General features: G+C 51.5%; 2 protein-coding genes across 2 annotated transcripts in view; both read right to left on the reverse strand.

Moving 5' to 3' along the window:
* Window positions 1-304: 304 nt before the first annotated feature.
* Window positions 305-1733, reverse strand: F2rl3 (F2R like thrombin or trypsin receptor 3). Its single transcript, XM_021171004.2, has 2 exons — window positions 1622-1733; window positions 305-1377 (listed from the first exon to the last, which is right to left on the reverse strand). The coding sequence occupies exons 1-2, from the start codon at window positions 1731-1733 to the stop codon at window positions 305-307; spliced, it is 1185 nt and encodes a 394-aa protein (XP_021026663.1).
* Window positions 1734-5676: 3943 nt separating this feature from the next.
* The window catches only part of Sin3b (SIN3 transcription regulator family member B), a 35679-nt gene continuing 25861 nt past the window's right edge, over window positions 5677-15494 (reverse strand). Inside the window, exons 13-19 of the mRNA XM_021169681.2 lie at window positions 13666-14215; window positions 13329-13498; window positions 10491-10664; window positions 10194-10286; window positions 7275-7369; window positions 6810-7014; window positions 5677-6686 (exon numbers count right to left, since the gene is read on the reverse strand). Of these exons, the coding sequence (XP_021025340.1) occupies window positions 6456-6686; window positions 6810-7014; window positions 7275-7369; window positions 10194-10286; window positions 10491-10664; window positions 13329-13498; window positions 13666-14215 (1518 nt within the window). The 3' untranslated portion in view covers window positions 5677-6455. The remainder of the gene's footprint in view (window positions 6687-6809; window positions 7015-7274; window positions 7370-10193; window positions 10287-10490; window positions 10665-13328; window positions 13499-13665; window positions 14216-15494) is intronic.

The following is a 15494-nucleotide window of genomic DNA, read 5'->3' on the forward strand; positions in this document are numbered from 1 at the left end:
CTAGTGACCTCATAACTCCTTTCTGCCTCTGGACTCTCACATAGCCCAGCCTAGCTCCAAATTCACTACAGTCAAAGATAATCCTGAACTCCTGATCCTCTTCTCCACCTCCCTAGTGCTGGAGTGACAGATGTATAGTACCCAGACCTTTTACAAAAGCATTTCCAGTGGACCTCAGCTCCACTAATGAAGGTCGCACCAACTGCATATCCAAATAAGGTCATGTCCTGAGGGTTCAAGAGGGATGTAGTTTAAGGGGAGATCCAGTCAAGCCAGAATGCCCCCTTCCCATCTCAGCTACCAGTCACAGAAGTGTAGAGGAGCAAATGGCAGTCCCTCGGCTTCCAGCCTCCCTGGAGGCCTGAGAGGAGCTGCTGGCTTCCGGCTGGCGACACAACATAGCGCGTACCTTCTCCCTGAACTCACGGGACACATAGTAGTAGATGAAAGGGTCTACGCAGCTGTTGAGGGTGCTGAGTGCCAGGCTGGGCACATAGGCCCCATAGAGATTGCCCCAGGCCTCAGGGCTTGGGTTTGAATAGTGCAGCACCAGCAGCACATTGCTAGGTGTGAAAGAGGCCACTGCCGAGAACAGTACCAGGGCTGTCAGTCTGAGTGCATGGCTGTAGCGCTGGCCATTGGCTGCCAGTGCACGAAGGGTGGCCCCATAGCACAGGCCCATGGCCAGCAGTGGCACGAAGCAGCCCAGGACAGCCAGGCAGGTGAAGGCCGGTCTCCAGTGGGAGGTCTGCTCAGCCAGGGGCAATGCATCATGACACAGCATGCGATCAGAGCCAGCTAATCGGAAGGTCTGCCGATGCAGAGTGAGAGGCAAGGCCAGGGTGGCTGCAGAGAGCCAGGCCACCAAACAGAGTCCAGCAGTGAGGCGTTGACCACGCAGTGCACGGGCCCGCAAAGGATGCACCAGGGCCAGGTATCTGTCCAGGCTGACTGCAGCCAGTAGCAACACTGAACCATACATGTGGCCGTAGAGGGCAGCTGTGGCCACCCGGCAGGCAGCCTCCCCAAATGGCCAGCGCTGGCCACGCAAGTGGTAAGCCAGTCGTGGTGGCAGCACCAGAGCCAACAGCAGGTCAGCCACTGCCAGGTTCATGAGCAGAATGGTGGATGGCAAGCGTGGCACCCTTGTGGCCAGCACCCACAGCGCCAGCCCATTGGCAGGCAGCCCCACAGCCACCACAAGCCCATAGAGGGCAGGTACCAGCCTTGTGGGGACCCACCCCAGCAGCAGTGCTTGAGAGCTGGCCGGGAGCTCCAGCGTGTCACTGTCGTTGGCACAGACCTTGCCCGGGTAGCCTCGTGGATTAGGCTTGTCTGAGGACTCCTTGAGTTCTACTGTGGGACCCAGAGGGCCTTCTGTGGGAGAGAGGGGACATCAGTCAACCACTGCCCTGCCCTGCCTTTGGGGATACAAGATGAAGGAGAGTAACCTTGAGAGTCTCAGGCATTGTGGGTGCCTCAGTGTCCCCACTCCAGCACTCAGTTAATGGAAGGATACAACCCAGCCCCAAAGGCATGGAGTTTAGGGACCTAAGACTGTAAGCCCGCTCAGCAATAGCTCCATTTCTGATCCACCCCTTTAAGGGACACAGTCACTCACCATGGCTTCCCCTGGTACTCTCTACATCATCGTAGATGCTGGGGGTCTGGATGCCCTCTGCCAGGCTGATGCTGAGCCCCAGCACCAAAGGATACAGCAGCGGCCAGCACATGCTGCCAGGATCAGACACTTTCTGGGCTGCAGCCTGGGACTTCCTGCCCTGTCAACTCCACCCTCGGCTTCCGGAGTCCTTGTGGGGAGCAACTGTACCTTTGGGGGAGATAATCCTACAGCAGGGCTCCCACCCCCATAGACCCACTGGGATCTTCTTGCTCACCCTGGAGCCCATCGAAGGTCCCTGTGTGCACTCAGGAGGTCTGGGTATCCTGCCTAGGTCTCTCTCTCCAAAATGTCTCATAAAGAACTGGGCCAAGGATGAGAGAAAAGAGTCCTAGGCTTCAGCCTTACTCCCCACCCCCTACCAAATCTCCACAACATCCCCCACCTCACCCAGCCCAGGAAACATCTGTGGATCAAGTGGCCACTTCCTGCTGGCTAGTCACACAGCTCCTGTTTAGATAACAATCCAGCCTTCCTCCAAGTCATCACCATGTGGGATTCTTAGCCCTTCCAGAAGCCACCCACTACTTCCTATCTGTGGCTGGCAAGACAATAACTCATCCCAGTGCATCCTGGCTCTGTTAAAGCAGACCAACAAGAGACAGCAAGATGCCAGCAGGTGAAGAAGGTGCTTGCCACCAAGCCTGATGGCCTGAGTTCAATATGCAGGGCCCACAATGTGGAGGGAGAGGGTGAACTCCCACTCTCTGGCTCTGTCCTCTGGCTTCCATATGTGCATCTTGGCATCTGAATACACACACAAGCACACATACACATAAATTAGGGTGGTCATGGTGGCACAGCCTTTAATCCCAGCACTCTAGGAAGCCAAGGTAGGCAGATCTCTGTGAGTTCAAGGATAGCCTGGTCTATGTAATAAGTTCCAGGACAGCCAGGACTACATAGTGAGACCCTGTCTCCAGATGGGCAGACAGACAGATGTAAGTGAAAGCTAAAGCCATATCAACAATTGTCGTTGTCCAGAGTACCCTAAATCCTCTTGGGTGATGTGCTGGCTGGTTTTGTGTATCAACTTGACACACACTAGAGTCATCAGAGAAGAAGAAGCCTCAATTGAGGAAATGTATCCATGAGAGTCAGCTGTAAGACATTTTCTCAACTAGTGATCAATGGGGGAGAGCCCAGCCCATTGTGAGTGGTGCCATCCCTGGTCTGGTGGTCCTGGCTTCTATAAGAAAGCAGGCTGAGCAAGCCATGGGGAACAAGCCAGTAAGCAGAACCCACCCCTCCCTGGTCAGAGGCATCAGCTCCTGCTTCCAGGTTCTGCCCTGTGGAAGTTCCTGTCCTGACTTCCTTCAGTGATGAACAGTGATATAAAACTGTAAGCCAAATAAACTTGTTCCTTCTCAACCTGCTTTTTGGCCACAGCGTTTTGTTGCAGCAACTGAAACCCTAAGATGGGGCCACCCTGCCATCTGGATGCCTCTCTTGTTCCAGCTCCTTGCCAGGAGTAAAGTGAGATTCAGGAACGAGGCCCCTGTGTGAGCGTGGGGTCTATGCCCTTCCATAGATCTGATGCTGAATGCCTGCTGTAAGGCATTCAGTGTAAGTGTTTGAGTGTGAGGTCCCTTGGAGGCACCAGTCACTGGCCCTCAAAGCTCCAGGTGTGACCTGTGCAGTAGGTGGCCTGACCTCAGCAGAGGGCCCTGAGCTGCCTTGGTGCCCTAGACACCTTGGGGAGTTGTTACAGGCACTGCTCAGTCGGGGACTCTGTGTTCAGATGAGGTGGTGGGCAAGTCTGTTATCTCAGCATTTGGAGGCTGAGGCAGGAGGATTGCAATTTTGAGTGCAGCCTGGGCTGTGTGATGACAAACAGTCCACAATAACTGGTTGGGAGAGGGTTGGTATGGAGATGTTACTGTGAAATCATAAGGACCTGAGTTCAAATCCCCAGCACCCATGTAAGAAAGCTGAGCATGGCAGAGCACATCTGTACACCACAGCTGAAGACAGAGGGGTCCTGAAGGTTCACTGGTCAGCACACATAGCCCATCAGTGAGCTCCAGGTTCAGAGAGACACCCTGTCTTGAAAATAAAGTTGAGTGCTAGGGGAAGATACAGCACTTAGACCTCTGCCCTCTGCATGCACATATACAAAGCTTTCCGCAAAGGGGTGGGGAAGGGAGAGAAGAGACTGAGGTTCAGAGAGGCAGGTACACACATATCTGAGGGAGTGGAGCTCAATGCCACTCTGCATGCTGAAAACCCAGGTTCATGCCCAGCAATGTAAAACACAAGTCTGCTTTCAAGGACCCCTGTGCCCTTGGGGGAAAAGGCTAGTCTCAGAGGGTGTGCTGGATTCTGGTGGCCAAAGTGTAGAAACATGAAACCAATTTAGGATGGAGGGGAAAAGGCCAGCACAGCCATTTTCAGCCTCATAAGCCCTAAGCTAGCAGGATGTGAATGAGCACTCCTGTAGGTTAGGCCCTGGAGTGGAAACAGGCTTGAAATCCCAGGGGTATGGAGGATCCAGCCTTCTCAGGGACAACCAGGGAATGGAGGTTTGGTAAGTGTATGTGACCCAAAACCTTCTGTGTCTGGAGCTGAGGCTAGTGCCACACACACACACACACACACACACACAGAGAGAGAGAGAGAGAGAGAGAGAGAGAGAGAGAGAGAGAGAGGTCTGGACCAGGATGTTTGTGTCCAGGGTGGGGTGGAGGGAGAAGCAGGTGGGGAGGGGTGCCCATCAGGATCAGCATTGAGACATGTAAGGCAAGGCTTGCTGATGACAGAATGGTCCCCAGTTCCAGCCCTAAATAAGGAAGGGCATTCACCACATCCACCATGTATAAGAAACTTGAGGAGACCTTAGTGTTAAGTGGCCTAAGGCTATCTATGGAATTTTCTTCAGACACACCAGAAGAGAGCATCAGATTCCATTACAGATGGATGTGAGCCACCATGTGGGTGCTGAGAACTGAACTCAGGACCTCTGGAAGCGCAGTCAGTGTTCTTAACTGCTGAGCCATCTCTGCAGCCCCAGCTTTGAACTTTTAAGTTACTGTTAATGTTGGTTTTTGTGTGACCCAGTCTCAGTCTCCTCCACCACACACATAACTCATGATTTTCTTGGTTGCTGTGGAGATCAATAGAGGGTGTTTAATCCCCTGAAACTGAAGTTAGATAGGTGTGAGCCTCCAAGTAGATGCTGGGAATTGAACCTGGGTCCTCTGCAAGAGCAGCCAGTGCTCTTAACCACTGAGCCATCTCACTAGCTCCTCATTATGAATGGTTTCTGTTGTTGATGGTGGTTGGTTTTCTTCTTCTTCTTCTTCTTCTTCCTTCTTCTTCCTTCTTCTTCCTCCTCCTCCTCCTTCTTCTTCTTCCTTCTTCTTTTCTTCTTCTTCTTCTTCTTCTTCTTCTTCTTCTTCCTTCTTCTTCCTCCTCCTCCTCCTTCTTCCTTCTTCTTTTCTTTTCTTCTTCTTCTTTTTTTTTTTTTTTTTTTTTTGTCTAAACAGGGTTTTTCTGTGTAGCCCTCCCTGGCCATGCTGAACTCTCTGTAAACCAAGCTAGCCTCAAACTCAATGATCCTCCTGCCAGGATGGGGCTTAAAGGCCTACGCCACCACCACCCAGTCCCAGCATAATTTTTTTTAAAAGAAATCTGTTACAGCGTAAAGTAGTTTGTGAGTAAAGCCCAGTGTATGTGGCCTTTTTGTCTCCTTCCACCAGGTGGAGCCTGGGGATCAAACTCAAGGTCCCTTTAGTTACTGTACTATCCACACCTCCAAATTAGTTTGTATAATCACAACCCAAGTGTGAAATAGAGATGCCTCTATTGAATGTGAAAAGGTAATTGGAAGACTATATTCTAGAAAGCACTCCCAGATTGAGGGAACTGCTGTCACTTTGGGCAGTTTCTGCCTCGCTGAGGAAAGACCTTGGAGGGGCTGCTGATGCCACTTGAGACTTAGCTGTGTGCAAGACCTGGCTGGGACTTTTGTAGGAAATGACGAAGGACCCTGAGGCTTGGCATCAATATTTAACTTTAATGTGCAAATAAATAGAAAAAAAAAACCTACATTCAAAACAGCTGCAAATGGAGGTCAAAGCTGGAACAGAAATTGCTCAAAAACGTTAAGGAGCAGATCCCCAGAAGCATGCAAGTGTGCCCGGGCTCCCCTCTGGGGAAGGGAGGCCCAGAGGGTCCGAGGCGGCTTGGGGTCCCCACGTGCAATGCCCGTCTCAGGAAAGTAGGATGTGTCCAAGGTGCCCATGGATCCTTTGAGAGGCACACAGCCAGGCCTGGGCAGGCACACCTGCTCCCCAGTGCCCAGGCCCGGAGTAAAAAAAAATACAAAAAACAAAACAACAACAAAAAACAATTAACAAACAAACAAAGAACGGCTCAGGAAACTTCAAGAACAAGTGCTCTCTGAAACCTTGGGTTTGGCATGGTGACATGGCCCTGCAGAGGGCAACTGTAGGACAGCGGATGGTTCACAGGCCCACAGGAAGGTCTCTCCCGTGGGAAGCCAGGGGAGCTGCTGCTTCAAAAGTCATGACCACTATGAGCACAGGAAGGAATAAATACATGTGCAAACGTCATCTTGAACTCTGCTGGAAGGGGCTGCCCTACTGGGGACAGTCCCTGCTGTTGCCTGGGGTCTAGTCTACACTGCCAAGAGCTTATAGCTCCTGCTTGCTTGAGGTCAAGGTACGACCCCAGGCTCAAAGTGACAAAAACCCTCTTGGGAGCAGAAGATGTGGTGTGTGTGGGGTTCGTGTGCTGGGGGCCCTCCAGATGTTCAGGGTGAAGCAGGGCGGCGGCTGTACTGCACTCGGTAGCGAGTCACCGGCAGCCCATGAACGTGCGCAGTCTCGCAAAGCGTCTTGCAGGGTACCATGTCCTCCTCTTCCTCACCCATCAGCCAGTCCTGCACCAGCCCTGCTGCCGCCACAGTTACATTGTCCTCCAGCCAGCGACCATGCCACTCCTCGAAGTGCCGGTGGTGGCGCAGCAACACCAGGGGCTGCACCTGCGGGGGGTCGAGGGGGGTCTGTAAACTCCTGGGGACAGAGTGTGGGTCTCCCAGGCTCTGGGTTTTATGGTGAGGGACTCACAGGTTCAGGGCTAGGGCAGTTGGGCATGGATGTGGCACCTGCTTGGCACGACATAGTGTCCCACGGCGGTACATGTAGTCCTCAGAGTTGACGATGAACACCATCTTGTGTGTGCCCAGGCGGAACCGGCAGTCCACATCACAAGCACTCTCCACGCCCATGAGCCGCTTCCAGGAGCTCTTAGCCTCACCGCGCATGGCACGTACCTGCTCACACTGCCAGCGCCGGAACTTCTTCAGGTTCCTGCAGGGACAGGGCCTCGGGGAGGGAACTTGTGGGCTCCAGAGGCCAGGGAGATGGGGACGGAGGCCCACCCAGAGCCCAGCATGCGTGATATGTCATCATCCTACCCTCAATTTCTGAATGCTTCTCCCAGCAGGGCTAGTGGGTTACCCCCTCTGCTCCTTGGGTGGGGACTGCTGTCCTGTGATTGCCTCCTACATTCCCTGCACTCCCCCCACCCCCATGTCATATCTCATTGCACAGCAGGACCCTGCTCTCACCTCTGCAGGAACACCGGCTTCAGCAGGAAGCCTTCAGTAGATGAGCTGGATGCACCCTCAGAACCAACATACTGCTCCACATAGCGAGCCAGGTGCTAGGCATGGAAGAACACAACCTTGGATAAGGTGGCCTGCATCTTATCCTGGATCCCAAATCAGAAGAGCATGAGAGTTTGTACTCCAACTCCAAAATATAAGGGAACCAGTCATGGCTGATGGTCTGATGTGCTGTGCACACAAAACCCCAGACTGATGCTTCCAGCAAGGGTTCTGCTGTGAAAGGACACTACAGCCTGATTATACTTAGGTCTGGGACCAGCTTGTCATGCCTCTATGGGTAAGTCTAGGCAGTCACATGGTGTTCTCACTTGGGAGGTACATCTTGGTACAGGAAGGTGGACAGTGCAGAGCATCAAAGTATAAAAGGCTGGAGAGTGGCTCAGGGGTGGAGCATCTACCTAGAATCCCCCAATGAGGGGCTGGGGGGGGGGGGGTAGAGCCCCTGCCGAGAACATACTTCCCCCCACCCAAGAGGCATGTCTGGGCATAGAGTGACAACCTAGAATCCTCCTGTGAAGGGTTGGGCAAGTGGCTCAGGGGTAGAGTCTCCTAGGAAGAGGGACCCTTAACTGAAGAATTGCTTCCATCAGATTAGAGTGTGGACATGACTGTGTGTGGACATGTGAGTGTGGACATGAGTATGGCCATTTTGATTCCTCATTGATGGAAGGCCCAGCCTACTGTGGGCAGTACCACCCTGCTTATCACAGCAACCACGACTGTCTCCAGACCAACTCCATGAAATGTTTTCTCACCACTTGGGAAGGGAAAAGGGCAGGGGGTGTGGTCATCACTTGCCTTTGACTTTATGGGGGGTGAGTGTGTGTTGGGGGGATTAGTTAAGGAACAGAGGCTGTGGGGAAGGAGGCTTTTGGCTGCAGCAGACAGGAGTCTGTGCAGAGGTGCCCTCGGGTGCCACACCACCTTCAGTAGGATCTGTGTGACAAGTTCCACAGACTGAGGCAATTGACCTACAAAGGGGGAGGCCTCCTGGAACTGGTTGTGGAACTCTTCGACAGAGAAAAATTATCGAGCCATAGTTCTCATGGCAATCTATCTGTTTTGTTTTTCTCTTATTCCTTTTCTTATTTACAAGTTCCTGGTAGCCTAGGCCAAGATCTTAAATGAGAATAATGGGTAAGAAAGCATTCCTAGAGATGGGGTCACTAACATGACCTTATCCCCAGGGAAACAGATGCTTTACTTTCTAAATCATTTATAAAACTATGATGATAGATACAAACTTTCCCAACAATAAAATTTCATATGGCTACACATGTGTCATCAGAGGTAGGTTTTGGTATATGGTAAAGAAAGCCTTAATTAGAAAGAATTAAAGTAGTTTAAATTTATGCGTTGAAGATATATTAAAAAAAAATCAGGCATTAGATGTTAAATAATTGACCATATGGGGCTGGAGAGTTAGCTCAGCAGTTAAGAGCACTGACCACAAAGATTTATTAACCTGCTCCTGGAAATATGCCATTAGCCTTGGATAACTGCCCCACTGAATACATCCTTTTAGAATTGTTATATTTTGATGATTTATATTAATAATGATGTTACCTGTTCTGTTTGTGATTTACTGAATACATAGTTTCAAAGTTGTAAGGCTTGGATGATTTTTGTGCTTTACTGTGCCAAATGATTTTTGTTGGTATTTGTGATTGTTTCACTGGATATAGTTTCTAAGAGATGTGATGTTTGGTTTTTTAATGGATAAAATCTCCTGCTTGAGAGCTGCAAAATACACTCCGATTCACCACCGAATCCTTACCCACCTAGCTTTGAGGGCCCTCATTCCAGGGACCCCCATATCCAACTGGGATGGCTTGTGGCACTCAGGTCTAGCCTCTGCTCCCTCACTCCTACCTCTCTGTGCTTAGCCAGTTCAGCCGAAGACAGGAAGGTGTGGCCAACAGGGCCCTTGCTTTCCTATACAACTTATCTACAGATTGTCTGGCCCAGAGGGAGGATGGAGAGGGGGCTTGGTGTGTGTCTGGTTCTGGGCCTCCAGAACCTTGGGACCTATATGTGACCTCATTTGCAAATAAGGCACACACAATCAAGGTGAGTCTGTAGAAGGTGTCAGTCCTCCTTTTATATTCTAGTTTGCAGCACTGGGGACAGAACTCAGGGCCCACCCCAAGCTAGGCAAGTGTCTACCACCTAGCTTTTGGGACACAGGGTTTCTCTGTGTAGACCTGGCTGTTTAGGAATTTTCTCTTAGAGATCTACCTGCTTCCTGGGATTAAAGGCATGATAGCTATCCCTAGGCTTTTTTTTAAAAAAACATTCAAGAAAGAACCCCAGTGAGGTTGCTCCTATCCCTTAGCCTCTTGAACAAGGACCCCAGGATTGTGTTACCACATCTAGCAGAAGACACAAGAGAGACACAGAACTATTCAGAAGGCAGAGCCACATAGAAAGGCAGAGGTGGAGTGATGGAACTACAAGCCAAGGACAGCTGGAGCCCTCAGCAGTGGCAGAGGTTACAAGTGGCCTTTGAACACCTCTGAAGGTTGGGACCTCAGCGCCCCTTCCATTTGGATCCCAAGCTTCCTGGATGAGAGGACAGGCTCTGCTTTAGCAACGTCCTGGCCTATGGTTACTTGTGAAGGCCACAGAAAGTTACTGTGAATTCTGACATTCTGAATAACAGGCATACAGGGACCCTGGAAATCACCAAGAAGACAGAAGAGAAGACAAGCAGACCAGTGTCCCCAGAGACTGCTTTGAGACTTACATGGGTATGCTGTTAGCTGCAGTTAGGGACGTGGCCAGGACTGTGCCGCTGTGATATGTAGTATGAGCAAGTATATGCAGGGTCAAGGCTGTAGAGGACAGGAACAGACTCACCTGTACCTCCACAGGATCCTCAGTCTGTGCCTCTTCTGTGTCCAGGAGCTCTATGGTCATGATCACCTGACCTCTGCGCTGCAGGAACATTACCTGGGGAGATGGCCATGGTCTGAGCTGCCATCACTCACCCCCATACCCTTAAAAGCCCTGGCACTGCCATGCAAGACAGAGGGACCTGGCAGGTTCTACAACCACTCACAAGTGTATTAAAAGTGCCCCTGTCATCCTGCTCAGCCTTCAGTCCTCTCCCAGTAGCCTTGGCCTTCAGCCCTAGGCCACCCTACAATGTCTCACCTTGAAGCAGTTCTCATCTGCCATGCAGCGCTCCGCCTTCCACTGATAGCTAGTCTCCCGTGCAGCACGGACACATCTGGAGGACAGGTTTCCTCCCGCTGCCCCTCGCTGTTGCTCATTCAGGTACAGCTCTACCACCTTCAGACAAACGTCGTCACTCACCAGATGGTGTAGCTGGCAAAGAGAGAGAACAAGTCCACAGCTGCCACCCCTGAAGACGCTTATACAGCCCCACACAAGACACAAGTCTGTGACTGGGGGATCAGGGGGAAAATGAAGTGGTACCAGTAACAGTCTTTTTCTCTTTCTCTTTCTCTTTCTCTTTTTCTCTCTCTCTCTTTCTTTCTCTTTCTTTTTCTCTTTCTTTTTCTTTTTTTTTCTAATAGGCAGACCAAGCCAGACCAGAGCAGACTAAACCAAACTAGACAAGACCAGCACACATGCCTAGATATAAGTGTACAGAAGAGACAAATGTGCCCTTTGAGAGCACTGACCTCACATGAAACTTCCTTCCAGATGTCTGGGGACAATTCTTTCACCCATTTTTATGAAGACAGACACAATGAGCTGGGAGGCCTGAGGTACTATTGGGCAACCACACACCTCAAGAGTGACTGCACGGACCTTCCCCTCCCATCATCTTTGCATGAAGACATTAAGAGGACATAGGAAACAGGAATAAGGATCTAAGAGGCCAGGCCCAGAGCTTAGCCTTAAAGCGGACAAGCTAGCCACAGTGCCAGCCCTTGGGGAGGACCTGGCTAGGGGCTACAGTAAGGGTCTGGAGCAGCCACAGAAGGGGCCCATCCTGCTTACTCAAATTAGTTTGTTCTATCTTTTTAAAGTAGTTTCTACTGTCTGTGACAGGGTAAGGACATGGTGGTATGTGTGTGTGTGTGTATGTGTGGTGTGTGTGCATGTGTGTGTGTGTGTTCACCCAAGGAAGCCAAAGAACAATGGGTATCCTTTTCCATCTGTCTCTTTATTTCCTTGAGATGGAGACTGGGGATGGAGTCCCCTACTGGACCTAGAGTCATCCTTATGTCCAGCAAGCCCCAGACATCCTCCTGTCTCTATCCTCCATACTGTGGGGTACATGAGTGTGTTGAACAGTTTTATCTCAATTTGACACAGCAAAAGTCATCTAAGAGGAGGAAACACCAATTTAAAAAAAAAAAAAAAAACACCTCCATGAGACTGGCTGTAGGCAAGTCTATAGGACATTTTCTTAATTAGTTATTGATGAGGGAAGGCCCAGCCCATTGTGGGTAGTGCCACCCCTAGATTGGTGGTCCTGGGTTCTGTGAGAGCTGCCAATGAGCAGCACCCTCAATGGTTCTGCTTCAGCTCCTGCCATCAGGTTCCTGTGCTGCATGAGTTCCCACCCTCATCGCTTTCAATGATGAACTGTTATATGGAACTCTAAGCTGAAATCAACCTTTTCCTCATCACCTTGCTTTGGCCAGGGTGTTTCATCGCAGTAATAGTAACCCTCAGACAAGGAGCATGTTGCCATGCCCAACTCCCTCCAGGGTGCTGGGGATTTGAATTTAGGTCTTCATGATTGAACACAGCAAACATTCCTATGCAGTAAGCTATCTCCTCAACCTTGAGAGGTTACTTTAGAAGCTTAGCCAAAAGACCTCGTCTGATCCAATCACCTAATGCCAACAATGAGGCTTCTGTCCCAGGGACTATGGCCCTCTACTGCCCCCCTCCCCCCCCCGCCCCCCACCTGGCTGTCCTGACATTGTGTGTGCAGCCCAGAAGCTCTACTTCCCCATCACCCAGCTATAGCAGTCACTGCTGTGGGCAGGAGCACAAAGGCACAGACTCACTCCTGCATCATACATACAAAGCTGAGGTGCTTAAAGAGAAGTATTGGGGGAGACCATATCAACTGCTGGCTGTGATACGCTGGGCAGGATGAGCTGGAGAGCAACTTGGTGCAAGTCAGGGTCTCTGGCTCCCCTCAGGGACAGGACATCCAAACATCCCACAGTGGTCACAAGAGGTCAGACCATGAACCACTGTGGGTGTGACCTCACCAACCACTAGTAGGTGCCACTGCTCCATAGCAAGTCAGAGCCCATTGTAGATGTGACCCAGCAGACACAGGGATGAAGAGCAGTCATTGCCAGCATGCAGCTACTTCCACACAGCTTGAAACCTCTATGCAGAATCAGTGTGAGGAAGGCTTGCTCATCAAAACACCCTGAGTGGCCCCTGGAGGCCTGAGCACTTCCTGTTTATGTACTTTACATCAGGCCCTGGTCTCCATGCCTAGCACCATAAAGGATAGGCAAATAAGTTCTTGGGGCCAGTGTGATGGTTCAGCAGGAGAAGGCACGTGCAGGCAAGCCTGACAGCCTGAGCTGAGAGCTCTGTCCCTGGACCCACACAGGGGAAGCAGAGAGGCCCGTCCTGCAGGCATCCTGACTGCACGGCTCTCACGTCCATGCACACATAAATGGATAAATATACGTAATAAAAAGGTCATTAAGCCCTGGGAGATAATAGCTTTCTAAAGCACTTCCTGTGACTGACTGGGCTCAGAAGACATTTCCCCAGAAGGCGCAGCTTTGTGCCAGGATTCTCATTTTGCATTTTGGAACAGGTGGGGTATAGGGATGGACTTAAGAGATGGTTACAGTGCTAAATGCTATGAACTATGGATGCACTTTAAGGGGTTGATTCTGTTGTGTGAATTTCACCTCACTGAAACAAAAGTATAGACTTGCTGTGTGGACCCTGTGTTGAAAGGACCAGTTTCCAAGGTGACAAGGACAAAGTGACAGGAGAATTCCCCTGATCCTGCCCTCCCCTGACCAGTCTCACCTGGCGGGCAATGTTCTGCACTAGCTTGTCCATAGTGAAGCCAATGTAGGCATGGATGGTGAACATCTCACGGAGAGTGTCCTCATACTGCGTGGGGTCGATGCTCCCCTCTAGCAGGCTCCGCACCATGTCCAGGAAGGCCGGGTAGTACTCCTCCAGCTCCACTTCACCTGGGGAAGGAGGGTGGTCACTTGAATCTCTTGCTGAAAGCAGCAGCCTGGACTCCCTAAGCAGGACTTGCTAAGGAGGCCCTATCCCTGGTCCACCACCACCCTCCATTAAGGTGACCTAAAGGGACAGAGGCTAGCCCAGAGCCTCACTCAGCCCAGGCACTCACTAGGCTGCTTGAGTCGCAGCTCCATGGCGGGGTCTGCAGCCTTCTCACGGCGGCCCTCGCACAGCAGCTGCTCCCTCTCCTGCTCTCGTCGATGCTCTAGCAGCTGCTTCTGCGCCTGCCGGTAGATCTTGAGCAGGCGAGCACACAGCGTCTGGTGCAGCCGCAGGAAGAAGTACCAGTTGTTGTTGGCAAAGAACAGACTGTACACATCGTCCAGGACCTTGGGTGGTTCTGGAGATGCATCTGTGGGGGGCTTCTCATCTGTGGGCCTGCGGCGCTCAGGCTCAGCGCTGTCCCGGTCTCGGTCACGCTCATCGGCAGAGTCATCAGAGGTGCTGGGGCACTGCTGCGAGAAGAACAGGCTGGGCAGGAAACGGTGAAGCAGCTGGCGGATAGTGCCCTGGTCCTCTTTCTGAATGGCTGGCTGCCGCTTAACATAGTAGCTGATGAGTGCTGCTGCGTCCTCTAGGATCTGTCGGTCCTCATACACGAAGATAAGGTGTGGCTCACTGGAAGGCGCACTGCGGCCCTCCGAGTGCTGCTCCTGGTGCTGCAAAGTGTGGCAGTCAGCGGGCATGGCCTGCCCATCACCCAAGCCCCACTTCCAGCATAACCTCCAGCCTCCTTAGAAAGGATGAGTGATCTTGGCACACACCGAAGGAATAAGGGTTATTTATCCAACCTTTCTCTCATCTCACAGTATCACAGCTGCCCTGGTAGGGTCCAGCTCCCAGCCAGTCTACAGCTCTCAACTGGGCAAACCAAGGCCCTCTCACTGCAGGTGGATGTTAGCACTAGAGGACTGTAATGAAAGGAGAGACCTCCCACAGACGTGGCTAAGGAGTAAGGTCTCCATAAGGTGAGGCTCAGAGTTCAGAGTGGCCCAGGAGCCTTCAGCCATCTGTCACTCACTCAGTTCTACTACTCCACAGGGCTCTCAGTGCCTCCCCCATTCCATTAAAACAGCTTGCCACCTGCCCAGCTCCTTAACCAACAAGAAATGAGGGGTGGGGGAGATTTCCCCCAGGCTCTTAGAGACCTTAGCCCTCAACCTACTGTCTGCAGTCATCTCTTGGGCTGGGCTCCTTTCTGCTGTGTACAAGGCCTCTGAGCATGTCCAGGTGAACCTCTTTCCCGTACACCACCCCTTAATGTTGATGTGGATAATAGCATTCCCAAGCTCAAAGGTGACCACTACTTGATCCTCCCTCAACCCAAGGAGCTGTCTTTGCACTTAGGCCCTCGGTCGATGGCAGCACCAACTCCAGACACTGTCTCTTTAGATAGGGCTGAGTATCTTCTCAGCTCTCATAGTCAGTGCACGGTGAGCTTCTGGGGGTCCCTCAAACACCATCTCTGGCAGGATCCAGTTTGTCAGTTTGTAGATCACACTCCCTAACTGAAGGCCAGGAAGATCAACTCAGTACTTTAGAGACTCATGGCCAGAGTGGGCTCAATGACCTAGCTACTACAGTGCCTCAACACAGCCTGGGACTCCTCTAACCTTCCAAGACCCTTGTTTTGTTCAGGTCACTGTGCTTTGTCAGCTGGGCCATTTGGAAAGAGGAACCATGGAGGAACTGCCTGCATCAGGTTGACTCATGGGGCATTTCTTAGCTCCTGCCTCAAGTTCCTGCCCTGACAGCTCTGAAGATGAACCTGAAGGCTAAATCAACCCTTTCCTCCCCATGTTGCCTTTGGTCATGGAGCTTAGCACAGCACAAGAGCAAATTAGAATCTGGATACAAAGTGTCCAAAGGGCTTACTCTTCCTTGGTAGAGCCAATCAACCGAGAGGGCTCATGGCCAGATGACACAAGAGTAGCTCCC

The sequence above is a fragment of the Mus caroli genome, unplaced genomic scaffold (genome assembly GCF_978045245.1).
Source record: "Mus caroli unplaced genomic scaffold, Mus_caroli_1 scaffold_10, whole genome shotgun sequence".
NCBI lineage: Eukaryota > Metazoa > Chordata > Mammalia > Rodentia > Muridae > Mus > Mus caroli.